Genomic DNA, 23,489 nt, shown 5'->3' on the forward strand with positions numbered 1-23,489 from the left:
ATAGCCCATTCTCAGAAGGCATGCTCTTCCTCCTCCCCAGTGTACTAGGCCTTGCTTGACAGACTAATTTTAGGATTGGGATTGGGTGGAAACTATTAGAAAACCCATAAGGCCGTAAATTCAAAGAATAAACTACATTCTTTAGTTCATCCTTATTGGTAATCAAGCTGATATTTTGATTGCCATTTTATTCTTCTCTCTGTCTCTCATTTGGTTTGAAACTCATAGGAGATGTAAGGGGAAAAGCAATTATACATCCCTTTAACCTCACTGATAATCTCTTCTTTTATTTATTTATTTTTTAATTTTTTTTTAACGTTTATTTATTTTTGAGACAGAGAGAGAGCATGAACGGGGGAGGGTCAGAGAGAGGGAGACACAGAATCTGAAACAGGCTCCAGGCTCTGAGCTGTCAGCACAGAGCCCAACGCGGGGCTCGAACCCACAGACCACGAGATCATGACCTGAGCTGAAGTCGGCCGCTTAACCGACTGAGCCACCCAGGCGTCCCGATAATCTCTTCTTTTAATAGAAATCTGGCCTGAGCTCAAGGCCCTTCATAGGCAATAGTATCTATATAGAATTTAATGATATGGTTTCATTTTTAGTGAAGTTATACTTCTAGCTGCCATCTATAAAATAAATTCATGTAAGTTTTAAAACGAATTTTTAAAACATTAGTACAGATAATACATGGATATGGTAAAAATTATAAAGTGAATACATAAATGACTAAAGTTTAGAAACCACTAAGCATTGATCATTTCTAATCTAGGATCTGTTCCAGATTTAAATTCTTTTGAATATAAATGCCAGTAGAATAAAAAATGTTAGGTGGTAAACAAGTAAAAAAAGGGACCTTCTAACCATAGCATATACTATGTTATTTTCATTTGTTTTAAAATATATCATTACTGAGGAAGCTAACCTTTTTTTTTTTTTCATTAATAAATACCCTTTTCTTAATATTTAACTAGGCAGTTGAGTATTGATATCTTTTTGATAACACATTTTTTTGGTGATGGTATTTTATTTTATTTTTCTTCCACAAAAGCAGTCAGTTCTGGGTGAGGTTTTTCGAACTAGAAATCTTGGAGGACACGAACCATGCTATCACTGTATACTCTACCTCATACAGTGTTTGGCATATAGCAGTGTTCAATAAATATTTGAACAAGTGAAGTGAATGAATGAATGAATGAAGAATGAACAAAGAACCAACAAAAATAAACTACATTCTCTGTCTTGAAGATAGAGGCATAGTTTCGATTTATTTCTTAAAGCTGTCAATAGGACTAGCTGTAAGAAAGTTGAGGCCTTGGGGCAATCAGTGAAAGACAGAGCTACTTGAACAGAGCATTTAGAATAACCCTGTTAGAGGGGCGCCTGAGTGGCTCAGTCGGTTAAGCGACCGACTTCAGCTCAGGTCATGATCTCATGGTTTGTGATCTCATGGTTTGTGAGCCCCGCGTCTGGCTCAGCACTGACAGCTCAGAGCCTGAATCCCGTTTTGGATTCTGTGTCTCCCTCTTTCTCTGCCCCTCCCCTGCTCATACTCTCTCTTTCCTTCAAAAATAAATAAACATTAAAAAAAAAAAAAGAAGAAGAAGAACCATGTTAGAAAGAAAGCTCAAAAAGAAGGTAACCCTATTAATTTTGCTTTTATTTATGGTCATATAAAAGAAGTTAGATTGTTTCTTTCTCTCCTTTTTATAAAAAAGAACTGTTTTCTCTTCCTTTTTTTCCTCTCATTCATGTGCTATGTCTCTTATCATGTCCATATCACAGAAAGCACCCAATTTCTCTTGCCTTTGGGAGATTATTAGAGCTTAATTTAAAATGCAGCTTACTCTTTCCCCATACACTCTTAATTATAGTATCTTGTCTGATAAAGGTGCCCACCTCTGTCTTAACCAGTACCCCAGATGAACTGCAGTGCTGGTGGTGAATTTTTTTAGTGACATCTATTCATGCAACAAATGTCATGTTTCAAGGGCTTTGTTCTAAGAGTCCTGAAATGAGTTTTACATGTCAGAGAGAGAGAATATTAACCAGATGTTTTTAATTTTTAGTTATGCCAACCAACTTTCTTATAATCATGTAGTTTGAGTGATTACATTCCCAGATGATGAGATTTACTATAAAACACTTTGCATATATGCAGAAAAACAGAATTTGAGGACTGTGTTCCATTCTGGTGAATACATTTTAAAAGTCTTCTAGGTTTATTTTCTACAAGTGCATTCTTTCTTTAATGGTCCAGTGATTAACTGGAATTATTTTGTATATTCAGGTTAATATTTTCTGTTATTGAAATTTTAATTCAGTACATTTTATGTTTATAAAATTTCTCTGCCTGGTATCTTCATGTCTTCTAGTTACTACTATGTTGTCTTCGATATCTAAGGTTGCTGGCTTAGGGTTGGGCGCCTGGGTGGCTCAGTCGGTTGGGTGTCCAACTTCGGCTCAGGTCATGATCTCACTGCTTGTGAGTTCGAGCCCCGGGTCTGGCTTTGTACTGACAGCTCAGAGCCTGGAGCCTGCTTCAGATTCTGTGTCCCACTCTCTGCCCCTCCCTCACTCATGCTCTGTCTCTCTCTCTCTCTCTCTTAAGAATAAATAAAACATTAAAAAAATAATAAAGTAATTAAAATAAAGTTGCTGGCTTATCCCATTTTGGGTTGTTCTTGTCATTGCATTATAAAATTGATAGAACAGCAGTATCATTAATGATATATAGAAGTTGGATTCTGAAATTAATCATCATCTACAAAAATTAGCATCTAATCTCTATTCTAATTTTAATTTAATGTCCAGATAAACAATCAACATAAATTTTATTGTTATCATCATTGAAAACATAATAGATAATTTGGCCAAGAAAAAAAAAAGACTTTAGAATTACCATTTTTTTTTCTTTAAAAGATACAACTGCTTGGCTTATAATTGTAATCTTTAGGTATCTCTAGAGTCATGGTGCTCTGTCATGAAATTAATGAAAGAGCCATTTGCTATAATGACAATCTGGAAGTTTTGAGAATACTTTATTGTCTGGTTCAAAAACAAAAATGATGACAGAAAACAGAACTTTGCCTAGCTGGCTGTGTTCACTAGCAATATGGTTATTCTCTGATTAGATTCTTTGAGTGCTGGGTGCATCCTTATCTGCAGTATGAGGTGTTGAGATGGCAGCATGTTATGACAGGGGAAAAAAAAAAAAAAAAGATCATGGACTTGAGAAGCAGACCAACCTAAACGGGAAATTTAGCTCTGTCACTTTTGTGCTAGTACCTTGAGCAAGTTACTTAACTGCGTCTGTAATACTGCTTTAGAGTTGCGATGAGGATGAAAGCATCCAGAGTGAGTTCTCCAATGGTAATTGTATGAGAAATACAGTGTGGTGATGATATGTTTTGATATTCTCACAGGTGAAGTAAAGGACAAAAATGTGCAGGTGGTTGAGCTCCCCATTGTAGACAGTCTTCATCCTCGTCCACCATATTTGCCCCTGGCTGTACCAGAAGACCTTGCAGATCGGCTTGTACGAGTCCATGGTGATCCTGCAGTGTGGTGGGTGTCCCAGTTTGTCAAATACTTGATCCGCCCACAGCCTTGGCTGGAAAAGGAAATAGAAGAGACTACTAAGAAGCTTGGCTTCAAACATCCAGTTATTGGGTAAGAATCTGATTTATTCCTCTCATAATGTGATGTAGTAGCAGAGATATGTGTACTTTACAATATATTGTGAACTTTATGATATAGTTTAATTTTCAAGCCATACCCTAAAACAGATGTTCCAGACAGAGTTCACCTTAGGTCATAGGGAGATCATTCTCCCTTTGTTCACTTAGAACAGTTGAGTTGTCATACTTTGTTACCCCCATTCGCTTATTTATTCATTCAACAAATATATTAAACCCTTATTTCTGAAATTACCTGTCTCTTCTGAGGAAAACAACAAAATTGTATTTTATTGAGAGTAGTTTGGATACTATACATGACTCCTATCTTATCCTAACAAGACCATGAGATGAAGCTATCACATTTATAGCTTTTCGATTGTACTTTTTGTTAGGCTTCATTAATTACCACTGATGATTATTTTGCATTTTTTGGTGTTCTGTTTTCTGGCCTGGAAGCTGTTTTGATAATAAAAATAGTATTTATAATGTAAGATAATGTTAAAATTATTATTTAAAATTATCTCTTGACCCACTTGGGACTTATCATGTACATATGCATTCAGCCTCATGCTTATGTTCAAGAAGATATATCAGGAAATCCTACCACCAAGAAGAATACAAAGAAGCATCTTTGTGCATAAGCTTGTGCTCCTATACACATACATAAAAAGTTATGGAAAGAGGAATTTTCCTGGGTCCAGGTGGCAGATTTCATACCATGGGAAAATGTTCTTTGCCTAATGGAAAGAGTACTGGACTGAGATTTAAGTGACCTAGGTAATATTCCTGGATTTTTTCTAATTCTAGACCAAGTTACTTAATAATAGTATTGGGCTTTGATTTTTCCATCTGTAAAATAGGGAAGGTAATACCTGCCCTAAAAGTGATGTGATAAGAAGGGTAAAAGGAAGGATTTTAGTTCAGTGGAAAAAATGCACTGTAAAATATTACCTTTCAGAAAGACTGATGCTAAAATCATTTCTAAAAATAGACTTGTAGGCTAGACTATGACATTCTGTAGCTTATACTGTTTGTAATAAAGTCAGCTATTGATTAATATTAATATAGGTGTTGATTTGTTCACTTATTTGCAGAACATTTATTGAACACCTGCTACTGTGGGGACAGAGATTAATTTTTTTTTAATGGCTCCTTCTAGCTTATTACAGTCTGTTGGAAAAGAGACATACACAGCTAACATTATATGGGCAGAATGTGATAAATACCCTGAGAGAAGTATAAAAATTATTACGAGAGTTCAGGGAAGGAGGAAAGTCTTCATAGCTTCCGTGTTTAAACAGGATCTTGAAAGGTAAAAGAATAGTAATTAAATTACCAAAATACCTTCAACTGCATTATCTCATTGATCTTATAACACAGTCCTATGAAAAGAGTAGAGATAGCTGTCTTATAGGTTAGGAAACTAAAGGGAAGAAAATCTCGGCCCAGAGTTCCAGAGTTAATAAAGGCAAAGCCAGGACTAAAAACCATCTTAACTTTGCTTGGAAGCTTTCCTGTAGTTTGGCATGGCCTAATTATCCATGGACCATACATCATATGGAGAGTTGGCCAAATACAGAAAATTGCAGTACCAGAGACAATTGAGTTATTTGTACATTGAGGTAGTGTGCTGGAATGAAAGAGAAGGGTGCTCGAATTCAAGAATCTGGGGGTCCCATCTAACTTCTAGTACTAACAAGTTGTGCGACTTTGGGCAGCGTACTTGATCATTCCAGGTCTTCATTGATTGCCACTCTTTCCTCATTTGTTTAAAACTAAAAAAAAACTAAGTTAGATGGTATGTAAGGTTTCTACTTACATGATACTAAACAATTAGATTTTTGTGTCCACACAACATTCAATCATTTATTCATTATATTTGGTGCTATTGGAAATAAATAAAATCACATTCCCTGCCCTGAAAGAGCTTGATAATCTGATATAGATGACCCTTGAACAATGCAGGGTTAGGACTGCTGACCCCCACCCCCCATGCAGTTGAAATTCCATGTATAACTTGACTCCTCCAAAACTTAACTACTAATAGCCTACTGTTGGCTGGAAGCCTTACCAATGACATAAACAGTCAGTTAACATATATTTTGAATGCTATATGTATTATATACTGTATTCTTACAATAAAATAAGCTAGAGAAAAAGTGTTATTAGAAAATCATAAGGAACACAAAATACATTTACAGTACTGTACTGTAAAAGATCTGTGTATAAGCGGACCTGCACAGTTCAAACCCGTGTTGTTGAAGAGTCAACTGTAGTGAAAGTCAGGTAAGTACACAAAGAACTTTTACTTTTGTGAGGACTGGGTTGAAAAGTATGAGAAACCAGCTACCTCTTGCCTTATGTTGTCTTTTTGTTCATTGATATGTCTTCAGAAGCATCAGTTTCCTTAAATGTCTGAAAAACTTACATTAAATTAAAATGATTTCTCATATCCTTCACCGGACTAATATTCTGAGTCTTCCATGGAGACTCCATTTTGCCCCTCTCAAAATTCTTGATCCAGGCCTAATTTCAGTAGTACTTGGAGACTTGAAAAGATTTCTCAGTAGTACTCTGCCAGTACTTCATATGCTCCTCTTCCTTTGATTCTTCCTTCCATTATTACAGCTCTTCTTTGTTTTTATTTTCATTTTCATTTTCCTATCTCCCACCCAACATCTTCCCTCGTGTCTTAGTCTTCATATGTATAGAAGTTACTGACCCTTATTTTAAATGTTAGAGCTAAAGAAAGTACATGATGAAATCAGTATCAAAGAGTGTTTCTTCTTACAAACTTTTCATTGAAATTCAGTTGAATTGTTTATCCTTGTGGAGCCCAGTGAACAATTCCAATTTCCTGAGAGAGAAGCAGTGATTAAGAAGGATGTGGGAAGGAAACAACGATAGAATACGTGTAAATATAAAGGTGTGCATATCTGGACTATAGTCTGGAAGGCAGAGGATACCCATAAAGATATCAGATTAGCTGCAGTGAAAACAGATCCGCCTTCCAGATTCACAATAAAAAGCTGGCCTTAGGCTTGACCTAAGGCATGCCTATATACCATGGCCTAAAGGGAAACAAATTTACTTTTTTCTTTTTCCCACATATGAATAGTGGTTTAGTAATTTGGTGAGGGGTGGGGAGGATGCAGGAAGGGCAAATTTAAGGAGAGTTTTAATTTATGAAAGTAAACTATGACCATTATTATTTTCATTACAATTACTTTGAAAGCACTAAGATGGGAGGAAAATACTGTGAAAGTCAACACAGGACGATGTAAATCTTTGTCCCCAGTTTTACAGTTTTAGAACTTTTTTACAATAGGACAGATGAGATCAATACCTACTTGTGTTTGACAGCATGAAAAACAGCAAAAGGAAATTCATTATGCATATAACAAAAGGGGTAGAATGTCTCCGTGAACTTAGAATAGTAAGAATTCTTAAAAGGTTTGCCTGCCTTGATTGTGCATTAGGAAGAATTCTTGAAGGTCTGTGTTTTCCTCAGACAATTTTCAATTCTATAAGCTGGCAGTTATAATAACTATACAGGGTAGAATGAAGAATGAGAGAAGTTGGCATCAAATGCTGTAAACAATATATTTAATATTCTGTAATAACAACTGTGAATCTTGGTATCATTTGTTGCCAAAAATCTTAAAAAGTTATATCCAGTTTTTTCTGGGAGGCTGGTAGGTATTTTGCTGCTTATATGGAGTATAACTCTGGAATCTTCCACTTATTCTACTGTTCTTGGATATGCTAATTACTTTCTTTATAAGAAAGCATTCTTCTAAAGCTTATTTTCTAATTCTCCTTGTATTGTGTTAACATGCAAATATATTTAGAATGTATGTGTTTGAATTTTTAAAACATTTTAATTTTTCTAGTGGCAAAAATGAAAAAAAAAATGGTTTAAAATGTCTGTGATGCCACCATAAATAAAGGTATAAAGTTGAGTAGCCTAAAAGTACACAGTGGATCAGAGGATCAGAACATTATCAGCAGAGTCTGACTGTCTCCCTCTGCCCCCCAGAGTACACGTCAGACGTACAGACAAAGTAGGAACAGAAGCAGCCTTCCATCCCATTGAGGAATACATGGTACACGTTGAAGAACATTTTCAGCTTCTCTCTCGCAGAATGCAAGTGGATAAACGAAGAGTATATTTGGCGACGGATGACCCTTCTTTATTAAAGGAGGCAAAAACAAAGTAAGTTAAATGAACTAGTGATTCTAGACCAGGACTCTTTTTCAGTTGAAAGGAATCCTTAATTCCCATGACTTGTCATTCTTGTTATAATATTATTACTAATTATTGGAGTTTTTTTTTAATTCAAACAACTGTGTACCTTTGTGACTGTGAATATAATCAAAGAGTATTTGAGGTGCCAGTAAGGTGTATATTTCATTCTGAAGCCTCTTCTCTTGGTGTGTAGGCAGCTGCCATCTTGCTGTGTACTCACATGACCTTTCTGTGTGTTTGGAAGAGAGAGCAAGCTTTCTGGTGTCTCTTCCTGTGGGGGCATTAATTCTATCATGAGGGCCCCATTCTCATGCACTTTATTTAATCCTAATCATCTCCCAAAGGCCCCGTATCCAGATACTATCACAGCTCAAACATAGGTATTCTAGGGGGACACAAACATTCAGTCCATAACTCTAACCAACTGTATAGGACTGCTAGCAATAAAACATACCAGGTGCTTGCCTTTTTGCTCTCACTATCTTCACTAGCAATTAATGGGCAACTGAAACATATGTAAAATATGTGTGAGTTGGGGTGCCTGGGTGGCTTAGTCAGTTGAGCGTCTGACTTCGGCTCAGGTCATGATCTCGTGGTTTGTGAGTTTGAGCCCCATGTCGGGCTCTGTGCTGACGGCTCGGAGCCTGGAGCCTGCTTTGGATTCTGTGTCTTCCTCTCTCTCTGCCCTTCCCCTTCGTATGCTCTGCTCATGCTCTGTCTCTCTCTGTCTCTCAGAAATAAATAAATGTTAAAAAAAATTTTTTTTAAATATGTGTAAGTGTTCATCTCATAAAAAAAATTCTGAAACTTGGAAGTTATATTAAAGAAAAATAAAGAATCAGAAGATAAGTTTTATAAGTGGAAGAGTAAGAACTGCTAGTATGTATTGAACAGTAAAACAGTAATCTGTCATTTATAGAGCATGCCTATATTTCAGGCACTGTGTTAGGTGCTGGCGATGCCATGATAAGCAAGATAACTCTGCTCTCAAGGAATTCCCGATCTAGTGGGGGAACAGACAATTACTCATACTCTACAGTATGAATAGTGCTACTATAGGGTTAACATAGGGGGTTAAGAAAACACATAAACACACTGATCCTAATTCGGAATTTATCATAGGATCTAGGTGAACCTAGAATTGGCCTTTACTTATTATTAATAAATAAGGGATGTATTAAATATGTGAAAGAAAGGAATGAGGGAGAAGAATCTGTGTTCTTAGCTTTGCTCAGACACTGTTTGCTCCAGAAATCATCCCTGAATCCCGAAGTGTCCCTCCTGTCTGCATTGCTCTGACTTGGTGTTTAGCACTTGCTTACCTCTGTCTCCCTCACTGGATTAGAAGTACTTTAGACACAGTAACTACCTCTAGTAAGTGCCTAGTAGGTACTGAATTATGTTTATTTCAATTCCATCAGTTTGAAAACATTTTATTAGATGTTAATCACTTAAGCTAGTGACTTTTTAATTAATTTATTTATTCTTTGGTCCATTTCTTATGTCAGAAATAGAGGTTGGGGAGAAAAACAAATTTGAAGTGAGGACTATAGATGTTTATTCGAAGCATTGGATAATAGTTTAAATCCTATTTCTCCCTCCTAAGAATCTAAACCGGATATAAGTTGCTTTTTCTTTTAAGACTCCCTCTATGAGTATATTCTTTCTTTCTCTGTCCCTATCTCTCTCTCTCTCTCTGACTCTCACTCTCACTCTCACTCTCACTCACTCACTGACATACACAGGACCATGAAATTCATCAGTCAAGTGTAAGCCAAGTTACATACTTACAGTTAAGGATTAAATGAACATCTGGGCACAAAACACAATACAAAATTTTCACAGATACTTTTCCAGTTTGATATCTAGAAGCAGAGTAGAAATAGTTCACCATGCTCCTTCATTTTAAAATACCAGATTGAATTTGTAGCTTAATTGAAAAAATATTAAAATGTTATCTACTTTTTTACTTGTTCTTGAAGCATCACAAGCTTTTCCTGTTTTTTTTTTTCCCTTGATGAGCAAAATAACTCATGCTTATTAGACGATAGGGAAGTTGGTAACTATACAAGCAAGAAAAAATACCCACAGTTCTATTACTCAGTGGAAACAGCTATTTAAATGTTGATATATTCCCTTTAGTCATTTATATAGTTACCCATTTTAGTAGTTTATCCTATTCTATATAATTTGAACTCTTTTTTACTTAATACAGCAATGGATCCATTTTCTCAGGTCACTAAAAAAATAATTATCTTAAATGTCCCCTTTAATGACTACATACCTCCTGTATGGATGTGCCATTGCTTACTTGCTCATTCTAATATTGGACACTTACTAGTTATCCACATTATTTCCTTAAGCTAGGTTTCAGGCTTTGGAAATATTTAGATAAAAGGATATGGGCATCTTACAACCTTGATCCATAGTACAGCATGGTGTTTTTGTATTAAGCAACCCTTACAGTACAGTTGGCATTGGTAGTTACCACGATTATGGGACTAGTAAAACTTGAATTTCCTTTTCATGGTCAGCAGCTACTATCTCCTCTGTCTATGGTAGTTCAAGAGACAGCTTTCCCATATTCTGTTAGAAATGTTGCAGCAGCATTTTATGCACTTTTTTTTTACCTCTTTGCAAGTCCTTTCATTTTAATTTTCTGAGTCATTTTGAAGATCTTCTCAGGAATGTAGACGCTGTTTCTCATTATTTTGCTTCTGTGTTTTTTTATTCTGAATTAACTCTGCTTTAGACCTGTCAGGATTGGTTTTGAAACCTAAGCAAATCATAAAACCTCTGCCTTTGTTTTAGGAGACCAGAAGCATGACTGAATCTCTCATCACAGTATATAGAGTACAGGGTCATTATGATACTTTGTGCTTCAAGAGGGTAAAGAACTGAGAATGATGGTTAAATGATACATAGAATTCACACAGTCAGAGGAGAATCTATTTCCTGGGTAGCTTATCTTTTGTAAAAGCGGTCAAGGTTAGCTTTATATGTGTGGCTTCTGTGTGAAAATGAGCAGTTAATGCCTTGCTGCTTGGTATCATACCTCAGGTTTCTCTAGGTTAAGACTGAGTTCATCTGTGAGATTTTGGCACCCGCATCCCACTGACTGTGGCAACCATTGCCAATGTGGAGATAACTCTCTTAGGTAATTCACTGGTAGAGTGTTTAAATCACACTCATTGGCAAAGAAGTAAGAACTATTAAAGTTGTCTATCCAACATTGTATCCTAAGATGTGGAGATTGGGAGCAGGGGTGAAACAGGAGAAGAAACAAGTCTTTAAAAATCTCTCAGGGTAAATATTTACATATGTAGTTTGCTCTTTATCAAAATGCTAGATGAGCACTCCTAAACTTAGTTTCATTTACATAAATAGAGGCAAGAAAAACTTATTTAAAAGTTTTTGTTAAGTGTTTGGTTGTCCTGTGAAATGAAGGCTCAGCCGTAAAGAGTGGTTAATTTTCTCATTATTTTATTGAACTGTAATGTGCTAGATACAGTTACAGGGCACTAGGAATACAAAGAGAAATAGAAGATAATACGCTGCTCCTTTTTTTCAGGAGTATCCAACTGGTGGGCAGTATACGTGTAACAAATGATTACAGTATAGTTAGATGGATGTCCGGAAGGAGTTGTATACCAGGTGCAGTGAAATCATGAAGAGTATCTCCCTCAGCCTGGAGAAAGACTTTAGAAAAGAAAATGTGTTGTCAGTTTATAACTTTAGCTTAGTCCTTTGTGAGTAATATAAACAAATTTTTATAAGGTGGAAGAGGAAAAAAAAATTATTTTTATCACTGCCAATCTCTACAACCTCACAGTAAAAGAATTCCTCTGCCAACATACTTATGAGCAAAAGACAAGAAAGAAGCATGTTTGTGCAAAAATTTCCATGCTCATTATTGGAGATGCAAAGTCTCCCTCTTCCATTATTTACTTTGTTTCAGTTTCTTTTTCCAAACTCAGTATCCTTCATCAAGCAGTCTTTTGCACATACAGATGAGCCCTGAGGAACTTAGGTGTTCTTTTGGTTTGGTTCTAGGGAGGGGTCTTTAAGTTAGGAAAGGCATTAAAGTTACTGTCACTTCTCAGTAAAAAGATCACTCTTTTCTTTTCATTCAGCACCCAAACCTTGCTGACAGAGTTAGTTTCTATTCAAGGATAAAAATTGTACTGGTGTGTTTTAACAGTTCCCTCTCCTCTCTCCTCCGGCCTTTTCATATTTATTTGTTTCTGTTTCTGCCCCATACCTGGATATGCAGCACCACAAGAATCACATTAAAAGTCCTTGGGGTTGTTTTCTTTTTAGAACAAATGTGACATTTCCTTCGCCTCCCTGATTCAGGGCTGAGGAGGGTAAAATGTCAAAAATAATGAAGCCAAATGGATCTGAACATTGATTACCAGTCTGAAACAGCATTCGGAGACTTTGCCGCCACAGTCATCATTAGAGGCAGTGAGAAGAAGCTCCTTGGTGGCTGTGAAATGGAGAGAAATCTGAAGCAGCTGTTAGGGGCTGAGGAAGAAGTCCCAGACATATAGGTAGTGAGTACTACCGATGTAGCATGTATTTACTCACACAGCATTGTGTGATGCCAAGAAAAGTATAGTCCCAACCTTTGGGGAATACTGTGTGGGAGACAGACATGTAAACTGACTCTTGATGGTTCGGGGTTTATAAATAGGAACTATTACCCTGTCAACAAATATTCATTGATCCTGTTATATTCCGGATTCTCTTCTAGGTACTGAGAATAATACATTGAACAAAGCAGATGAAATGCCTCATTATAGAGTTTACATTCCACTTAGGGGTGATGGAGGTGGGAATGGATACAAGCAGTAAATAAATAGTAAATACATATTATGTCAAATGATAATAAAGGTCATGAAGAAAAGTTAAGCAGGTGAAAGAGATAGAAATTGCCAAAGTCCTCACTAATAAGGCTGTATTTCAGCAGAGATCTAAAGGAAGTAAGGAATAAGACCAGCTGGATATCCGCAGAAGAATGTTTAACAATCACAGCTAATATTTACTGAGCATTTACTACATGTGTGGGACTCCTCTAAGCACTTTACATTGCTTAATGTATTTAATTCCTACAAAACTATATAAAGCAGGTACGATTATTAGCCCATTTTCTTGTAAGTCCCAAAGTTTGCAACTTAACTCTGAAGATCTACCCCATGCACTAAGAAAATGTATTCACTCTATACTAGAGTATAATTAAACCTCTTAATTCACAGTAGAATCATTTGAACATATGGTAGGCTTTTTAAAGATATCCTGTTTTAATATTTTTAAGCACATATCCGATCTCAAGACTACCAAAATCTTGCTTAGTTGACATCTACAAGGAATTTGTTTTTATAAATGAATTAAACTAGTTTTCCATTATTGTTGTTGGTAAGATGGTGCTTTGAGGATGGGGGTTAGGGGAGATAAGTCTCAATGATCACAAATTCTAAGTCAAAAATTTAAATGAAATTTAATCACGATTTTTATATTCTAAAGGAAAAGTTCAATGGCCAAATGTGAAGGCAGCTTGAAAAACCTCATAGAAGTCACTCATTACAAAGAAAATAAGGAGCCTTCAACTCTTATGAATTTTGATACGTGAGGGGTCATTTTGATACATGTACGTGTATATTATATGATGTGCCAATAACATATAACATACTCCAGAATGTTTGCTATCCCACTGATGGATTCAAAGATGCGTCATCAACTACTCTATTGAACACCATAATTAAAGCTCTCCTTACTGTTAGAAAAAAGAGCTTTGGTCAAAGGAGTAGTTCTGCCTCCTCCTGATAAGATACTACATCCTGATAGAGTACTGTGATTTCAGTGACTATGTAAAAATTTATTTCTTTTTTACAGGTACCCCACTTACGAATTTATTAGTGATAACTCTATCTCTTGGTCAGCCGGACTACACAATCGATACACAGAAAATTCGCTTCGGGGTGTGATCCTGGATATACACTTTCTCTCCCAGGCAGACTTCCTAGTGTGTACTTTTTCATCCCAGGTAAGTGATAGTAGGGTATTTTTAAGTGGTCAGTATTTTTTGGTCATATTGAGTTCAGGAAGTTCTTGGGTTTGTGTATGTGTGTGTGTTTAAAGTTATCATGACTCAGATGTAATTTTCTTAATATATGGGAACAATCCCTTTTGTGAAAGAATGGGGAAATTCCATCCCCTTCCCCTGCAAAAAAGTAGCTATTCAATTACACCGAGTATTTAGTTGCTTGCCAGCAATGGTTGAATACATCTCTGCTGAAGCCGCTACTGGAGTTGTTTAAAGTACTTGGCATGTTCACAGCATTTAACTGAAATAGCAAGTAAGTACACTTACTTAATACTTTCTGATTTTGCATACAGTCAGTATGCAGCCGAAATCCATCCACTTCTACACATCGATGCACTGATACTGAGAGACTGAAATGCCAAACATTGTGTCTCACTCAATTGCTTTATAGAAAATAAAGAGTAAATGTAATTCTTTTTCAAGTCCTATTACATTTCTACCATGCAAGAAACTATACATTAAATTTAAGCAATACCATATTGTAATCATTCTTTTGAGTTTAATTGTTGCAGATAATTGTATGGTAGGGGCTTGGTGTATTTGTTTTTATGAGTGGCCCAATCAGCCTTGTATACACAGTGGAATATCAGCATAGAAATATTTATCGTTGGTTTTATTCTGCTCTCTCATTTATGTGCATATTACTGGTTAGTTCATTCAACAAGCTGTTAAATGACTATTTGTGCTCAGAATTATATTAGGTGCAGAGGGGATTTCCAGAGAGATTGAATATATAGATCTTACCCTGGTCCAGAATCTAGTGACCAAAATACTCATATGAAATAATTGGAGAATAATTACCAAGAAATATAGATCATGTAAGATAAATGTATGCCTAAAAGCTTAAAAGAAGCAGAGAAAAGAAAATGTGAAAAGGAAGGTCGCATCATTTTCATGGGAATATACTTCAGAGAGTATAAAGAAATGGACAGTTTTTTTTTTTTTTTTATTTTGTGACAATGCACATTGTCACAATGGGACAATGATATGATTGTTGGAAAGATACCTGTCTCAGCAAAGACTAGGAGTTCCTTCAGTATGGAATAAGAATACAACCTACCCAGAGACAGCTACCCAGGACAGAAGTCACATAGCAGCAGTCCTCATCAGAACAGAAAATTTCCTTGGCCTTCAAGTTCCCATGAAGGCATCCACTGCTGATGTTTTTTCCTAACTGGGATGAGGTATTCCATCTTTGAGAAGCTCCCTTTTCTATTCTCATAGGAGGTAGACAGGAGGAGTTATAATTACTTGGTCTCTCTCAACTGTTACTGAGAATCTGGCTAGGTGCCCACCTGACCAACAGGTGCAAATGACTAGTAACTACCTCTATACACATTTTTGAATGCTTATTGTTTTGAATGAGTCAATCAAGGGTCATTTTTCCCAAGTGGAGCACCTCCTCTGTAGGCCTAGATTTTAGGCCTATCTAAAGTCCAGGGTTTCTCAACCTAGGCACTATTAGCATTATAGTCAGGTACTTTGTTGTGAGGTACTGTCCTGGGCATTGTAAGATACTGAGCAGCATTCCTGGCCAATAGCACCCCCATCTCAAGTTGTGACAACTGAAAATATCTTCAGATATTGCCAAATATCCCACAGCAGTGGGGAGGACAAAATCGCCTTTATTGAGAATCACTGCTGTGGTCAGAAAGCTTGAAAATGAAATAAATATATACATGTCTGAACATTGAGCAGCCTTACATGTAGGCAGGCACTGAGACTTATAAGGATGTGCTGTATTTTGCTTTCCTTCTTCCAGCTCTTAATAATACCATTAGACTCATTCTGGAAAGAAAATCTTTTTTTTCTTTTCAAGGATGTGCTGTAGATTTTTTGATTCATACAACCTCATGATTCTAACTTTGACCCAGAAATCAGAACTTCTCTTACTTGATGATAGTGGAAATCTGTCCAAGCTTGAGGGGCGTATTATTGTTCATACTACCTTGTTCTATTTTGTGAATAATATCAACTTCAGTGTGTTCTCCAGACCTCAGGTTCAGAGAAGTTGTTCATATGAAGAAAGAGTGGTGTTCAGAGGACTTTTTCTCTCCAAAGGAATGAGATTTGTGCATATACTATATTGTTTCTAAAAACGCTTGACAAGTAAGGGTTCATCCAAAATAACTTTTATTCATTTGAACCAAAGCAAAACTCAAACTAATACCTTGTATCCCAAAATAGACTTGAATATCTCAGAAGTTTTTATGTTAGCGTTCAGAATTAAAAGTTTAACAGTAAAAATACACTTATATAACGAGTAGCAGTTTGCTAAACATGATCACTGCCATCATCACATACCTTTCTTGATGACTATCAGCTGTAGCCTTTGAGATTGGAATAATTCCACATTCACTGATAAATCTTTGGGCTTACTTACACTCCAGCATTTTTTGAAAATATTTTTAGAAAAAAATGGGTTTGGTACGGTTCACTATTTTTACAGTGTGAATGAAATTGGTTGCTTGATTGTAGAAGTTCTCTTGCCATAAACCAAAATTGGAATTGTTTGAAATTGCCCCAGAAATGTCTCATCATAATCGCCAATGGAGTGTGAGAAAAAGTCACTGATAGCATCAAAATGCCAAGCCATTGATTTCTAGGCAGAGAACAAGATTGAGGCAACATGGATTCTGGGATCAGTCTGGGTTTAAATCTAACTTTGACCACTTAGTATATCTGGGTGGCATTTGAACAGATTACTTAGACTGTCACTGACCTATTTTTCCCTGACTGTAAAATAGTAGTAGCACCTACTATATAGAGTTTTGGGGATGATTAAAAGTCATATGTAAAGCACTGAGAAGTACTTAGTGATGTATTAAATACAATGTTAGTAGCTATTGTCATTTATGTAGGGAAAGGTATAGGAATACCTTTGCCTGTTAGAGAGACTACGGTATTTATTTTAGCAAGCTTTTTTCCCATGGCCCCATTTCAGACCATACACTCTCATGTTTTAGGAGGAGCGAGAAACATGATAGTCAAGGACTCTGTTACTTCTGCTTGTGCTCATGGGCAATGCTTAGGTTCCACCAAATAATCATGTGCATTGAGCGGGTATAACAGTTCTTCATTGAGAAGAGTAGCCAGTAACATTCAACATTTTAATTTCTCTGTGCCAACATGCCACCTCAACTCTATTTTATTTAGCTACTGAAAGAGAACATCACCGTATAATATAAATTTTCAGGAACAAAAGCTCTTCATTCCCAAAGGGTAAATGATAAGTAATAGTATTTGCTTTAACAAGTGCAAGTAAAATTATGTACTTGTTGACTTTAGGGAAATTAACCTGCAGATGTTCCTATATATGCCATAGGTATACTAGAAAATGGGAGAAGACTAAAATGTTAACTTCCAAAATGGTGACAAAAGAATAAAACACTGAGAATCAAATCTCAGCCCAGAATAAAATATAAACAACCAACTCTCAAACTTTCCTTGATATTCCAAGAGATTATTAGAAAGTGACAACAAGTTTAATATCTTCTTCATAATGCTTTGACAGTTTTGTCTCCTGTGAACTATCCTTTGAGCACTATTACAGCATAAGAGAATAGTGAGAAAGAGTTTATATGTTGACCATGAACGACTGTAAATGATAATGGAAGAATGAAATGCCATGCCCAAAGGAAAAATGCAAGACTTGATTGATGTTTGAGAAACTATAGGCATGACTATCACGGCACCTTAATCGGGATTCCTTATAAGGCTTTGGGCCCATCCCCCTCAGTCTCAGGGCTTCTAAGCTTTCTTGGTTTTATATTCATAAATGGGATCTGGGAATTTTCTCTCCTTAAATGAAAAAAAAATTTTTTTTAAGCCAATAATATGACTCTATGCTCCAATTTTGTTACTGTTGTTGCACTTAGTTTTCTGAATCCCTTCATCAGAACTGTTTCCCAAAACCAAGTTTGTTCTAAAAGCCTCATAAATTGAAGAAAACAATCCTCAGGATTTAATCTGAAAATTAGAGGCAGTATTAACATTTTCCAAGAACATCAAGTAAGTTTTGAAAGCTGTGCAATCACATTCCAAACTATTCTACCCAATACTGTAATCGTGTTCTGTGTTACTGGAAGTTGCCTATACCCAAAGCATCTACTTTGTCACTTATTTTCCTATTTAATAAAACTGTCTTAAATATGAAGCAAAGAAACTGCAGTTGGTGAAATAACAGAAGTTGTTATTGTTTATCAGATTTTTGAATCAGTTTTTATTACTCTGTAATCAGATTACAGACATTGTCATAGATGCTCACTTTAAAGTAGGCTTTGGGTCAACAGCATTGTTTAAGAAGCAGTCAACATTTTTCAGTAGTTTCAACCATTAAAATCACCATAGGACAAATTTACTTTTTTCCCCCCTGTGACACTTCCCTTTTTCACACTTAGTACAACATGCTCATGGCACTCTCCGTTGTCTGATTCCAAATCCACACATAACACAACTGGCCTCATTACACTTCGAATCAGATGTTGGAAAGCCCAAAGGGAAAAACCATATACAACATGCATTTTATTCTAGACAGATGACTCTGGCATTGAGGTATGGCCCATGAAACAACAGTGGATATTGTTTGTTCTCTCATCGAATAGCAGAACAACATAGTTTGTAGGAAAAGTGCATGGATCTCTCAGCATCACCAAAAGAGACCAGAACTACTTCTAACTTCTCACACTAGGAGATCTCCCAGCCCCATCTATTTTGACAACAAAACAAGATCCCATCTGCTCTGAGAAGGCTTTGGAGTCTCATATAAACTCAGCTGGTTACTCCTCAGGGATAAAATTCAGGTTAATGGACCTTCCTCTCCTTATTTATTTATTTGTTTTAATACAGTTGTATCTGTGTTTTATTCTTTGGCAACATTCTTGCTCTTACCCATTACTGTGTGCTTAGTGGTGTACTAAATGATACACTGACATGAAATAAATGAAATGAAACTTACTACATATGGCCAGCCACTGCTTTGTAAGCCAGAGGGTTTGCATCCATCATGCTACCTGTCTAGTATCAAACTGAGTATTGATATCAACTGAAAGCCTTCATTTACCTCCCACACAATTTGGATTAGTAAAGCCTAGTGATGAAGCCTAGGGTAATTAAATGCAAACATCAACATTATAGTACTCTTTCTAGCCCTTTGCAGTAAATTTCCCGATGGCTAAAATAGAGAAATTTTTTTAACTACAAAGAATGTTATATGGGATCTTGGGGATTAAATACCACTCATGGACTTGTATCTTCACTGCTAGGCTAGTATTATGAATGAAGCAGTATTCATTCAACAGCTCTTTCTGAGCTCCTACTATGTGGCAGGCACAGTACTATGTTCTTATCCTAAGGCAGTTTAGTGTACAGCTGAGAGCCCAAAAGAACTGTGGTTGTGGCTCTACCATTTACTAGCTCCTTCCTCCCCTATCCCCCCCCCCACTTTTTTTTGAAATCTACTTAATATTTCTGGGGCTTGTTTCTTCAGCTGTAAAATATGGATAATAACAGCAACCAACTCATAGGGTTACCATTATTATGAAAAGGATAAAGGTCCCCATATTGGCCCATCTCAGTGTCTGAAATTTCTACCATTCATTTTTCTTTGAAGAAAATACATGTTATCCATAGGCTGACACAGCAACAGCTGTGGATACCAATATATATATTGTTTATTAGGATTATCCCCCAAAGAAAGCAGGTCCCTAAGGGTGTAGGACTGAAGGCAGTGTCTTTATGAGACTGACACACTTAATAGTGGAGAGGAGGAGCTACATCAGGGTTTGTTGCCACACCGACATTGTGGTCCTCCCAAGGGCAGTGCAAGCTCCTGCATTCCTGGCTAGATATAATTGAAGAGTGAGTGGAGGGGCTCGGGGGTGGGGGGTGGTGGGGAACAACTGTCAAGTTTGCCCATGGCTTGCCTTGGCCCTATGTTTTACCATTCTGGTGTTATAATCCAAACATGGAGAACAGGATCTACAGGAGAAAATATGCTTAGGAGTCTACAAGCATACACAAACTGCCTGAGTTCCAAACTGGAATCTACTACTTAATAATAGTGTAACCTTGGGCAGATTCCTTAACTGAACTTTGACACCTCTAAAATGAGCATGATAGAATTGTATGGGGCTACTTAGAGGATTAAATTAAATAATACCTACAAACAATGTCCGACAGCAAAAACTCAGAAAATATTAGCCTCTATCACTGTTAACTGTGCTTGACTATTGTCCGAGCTGCTTTGTTTTAATTAGTTTCTTCCTTTCCAGATGCTCCACTTGATTTTGCTTGCCCTGTGTGGGCCTTTGGCTGACTTTGGCGTTCCCATTCCAAACCTTTTTGACCCTCATTTTGTTATAGTCTCAGTATTCTACTGGTGATCTCAGTTGTACCATGACATCCCCAATATAAAGTTAGTTTGTTGATGAAGTAGAAACTTACAAGTAAAGTCATTGTCTTGGTTCTATGACTAGTTGAAATTCTAGCACTAGAATTTGGGCAGGTCACTGATTCTCCTTGTATTTTAGTCCATATTTGCAAAATTTTAAATATTGTCTAAACTTAGTTTCATTTGCAAGTTACATATAGCATTTGAAAAGCATCCCTCAAGTTCCTGAAATTCAGACTCTTTAAGAAGTTAAGGTGATGCTTAACCTAATCAGATATCATTTGCTCATAACAATTAAGGATGAGTGTCTCCACTCACTTTTGATCTCATAAATACCAGAGTTTTAAAAGACTGTTGGGCAATCCTAAATTGCTCCACTGAGCAGGTCAACAATTACTGTTAGTAGTATCATTTTAAATAAATGCAAAAGTATTGGTATAGAGACAGTAAAGCTTAATTAACTGAGACAACTACAACTGGAGATTTAGGGAAAAAAAATTTTTTTTAATATGACTTGAGTTCTCTGTTCACAATGTATAATGGAAGAAGCAAAATGATAGCATTCTCTCTTCTGTCTTCACCTATTTTTAGAGAAGTTCCTGAAACCCATTTGCTCTATAATGAACATATTTTTTAATTGCTTAAAATGCTATCCCCCTATGAAAATAGTTATAGTTCAACTTTATCACCAAGCATCAGATTCAATGTGTGAATCTCAGATTGTGGAATTTCAGTGGCCATCCAGTGGGCATGGTAGATATTCTCTGGACATAGGAATCTTTTAAGTAGCCTTACATGCATCAGGCAGATACATCTTCACCAAAGATTAACACATCTTATTTCAGTCCTCGAATGCTTATATCTACTCAGGACACTTAAAACTCTAGAACAGAAATGGCAGATATGTTTTAGCTCACTTGCCAAAGCTAGTTCATTGTCAATAATTACATGAATTTCTTTTGAGAAGAGTTCTGAGATCAAGTCCAAATCTAGCAGAAGAGAGTATGCATTTGATTGAGACTGAATGAAGGGAAGGGAGCAGCAGCGTTTGTGTAAAGTATTTATATTCCTAATCCTCAACCTTAAATTCTTCAAGGACACAAACTATGTCTTACTCATTTTTCTGTAACCAGTGCTCAACACAAGGTGTACTGTGAAGCTCTTAATAAATGTTCATTAAAACTAACTGATTCATCTTCTTCTTTTTTTTTTTTCTACATTTTTTTTTTTAACGTTTATTTATTTTTGAGACAGAGAGAGACAGAGCATGAACGGGGGAGGGGCAGAGAGAGAGGGAGACACAGAATCGGAAGCAGGCTCCAGGCTCTGAGCCATCAGCCCAGAGCCCGACGCGGGGCTCGAACTCACGGACCGCGAGATCGTGACCTGAGCTGAAGTCGGACGCTTAACCGACTGAGCCACCCAGGCGCCCCTAACTGATTCATCTTCTTAAAGTACTTCGTAGTTTATATTTTGTTCCCAAAGACCTTAGCTATAGTAATCTTTTATGTTTAAAAAAAAAAAAATACAAAAGATGAAGAATGATTTGTACCGTATCTCAGAGCAAATAGAGTAAAAACTTGTGACTAGAATCTACTACTTCCCATCCTCCCGGTCCTAGTCCTGTTCTAGTCTTAGTCTGTTTAGTCAAGGGCCTTCAGTTTGCTATGAAGAAGATCTCATGTATACTAATACATTTTTTTTTTTCATTCTTTCCCAAGGTCTGTCGAGTCGCTTATGAAATCATGCAAACACTTCATCCTGATGCTTCTGCAAACTTCCATTCTTTGGATGACATCTACTATTTTGGGGGCCAAAATGCCCACAACCAGATTGCCATTTATCCTCACCAACCTCGAACTGTAGATGAAATCCCCATGGAACCTGGAGATATCATTGGTGTGGCTGGAAATCATTGGGATGGCTATTCTAAAGGTGTCAACAGAAAACTGGGAAGGACGGGCCTATATCCCTCCTACAAAGTCCGAGAGAAGATAGAAACGGTCAAGTACCCCACATATCCTGAGGCTGAGAAGTAAAGCTTAGATGGAAGAGAAGGACAACTAAACTCAGTTAAAACCATTTGAGCCAAACAGTAGATGAAGAAGGCCCTGACCTTAAAACACATGGTGAAATGAGTAGACACCTTCAAGCACCAGGAGCAATTGGGAACTGACAGATGCTTCATTGGTGGAATTACTCTTTAACAAGGGCCACAATGCCCTTAAACTCATGCACAGTCCAATAATGTACTCACATATAACATACAAACAGATTGTTTTCTATTTTGCCCCTTCTTTCAAGATTATGTCCCCATGAGACAAACACTGCCACATTGTGTAATTTAAGTGACACAGACATTTTGTGTGAGACTTCAAACATGGTGCCTATATCTGAAAGACCTTTGTGACCTAATGAGAAGACCCCGAATAGCTCCCTACGTCAGGAGGTTGATCCCTTGCCAGTGGTGCTATTGTAACCACTGAATTCACTCCAATCAGCAGATTCAGAATGAGAATGGATGTTTTTGTCTGGATTTTTTTTTTTAAGTAATTGCATCAGTTCACCCACCTCATCATTAATAAGTGAAGGATACATCAGAAAATAAAATATTCACACTCCATTAGGAACTTTTGTAAAACAATGCCATGAACAGATCTTTAGTACTCAATGTTTCTGGACATTCTCTTTGATAACAAAAAATAAATTTTAAAAAGAGGAATTTTGTAAAGTTTCTAGAATTTTACATCATTGGATGATTTGGTGGTTAAGTTTTAAGTAGGAAAACTATGATAAAAAGAGGAGTTTTATAGTTTTTCTGATTATTATTATTTTTTTTTTCTGTTTCTGATTGAGTGACTACTCAGGTCTTAGGTCAAAGAGTCATTAGTCCATTTTAACACTGAAAACTGAATTTAATTGGTATGCATTACAAAGTTGCTAAGAATACTCTTTGAGAGCTTTTATTTTCTTACTTTGGGCATTGTTTGTTTGTTTTAATTGAATTAAATAATCACACTTCTTGCCCCAGAGGAACTGTGACTTCCATTTCCAAAACAA

At 36.5% G+C, this 23,489-nt stretch overlaps 1 protein-coding gene across 11 annotated transcripts in view; it reads left to right on the forward strand.

Annotated features, from left to right (window-relative positions):
- FUT8 (fucosyltransferase 8) overlaps positions 1-23,459 on the forward strand; it is a 310,024-nt gene extending 286,565 nt beyond the window's left edge. For all 11 annotated transcript variants that reach the window (XM_042943536.1, XM_042943535.1, XM_042943537.1 and 8 more), the window contains 4 exons: positions 3,429-3,675; positions 7,723-7,899; positions 13,828-13,978; positions 22,151-23,459. In XM_042943536.1, coding sequence (XP_042799470.1) covers positions 3,429-3,675; positions 7,723-7,899; positions 13,828-13,978; positions 22,151-22,468 — 893 coding nt within the window. In that variant the 3' untranslated portion in view covers positions 22,469-23,459. The remainder of the gene's footprint in view (positions 1-3,428; positions 3,676-7,722; positions 7,900-13,827; positions 13,979-22,150) is intronic.
- The last annotated feature ends 30 nt before the right edge of the window (positions 23,460-23,489 follow it).

Source organism: Panthera leo, chromosome B3 (genome assembly GCF_018350215.1).
Source record: "Panthera leo isolate Ple1 chromosome B3, P.leo_Ple1_pat1.1, whole genome shotgun sequence".
Taxonomy (NCBI): Eukaryota; Metazoa; Chordata; class Mammalia; order Carnivora; family Felidae; genus Panthera; species Panthera leo.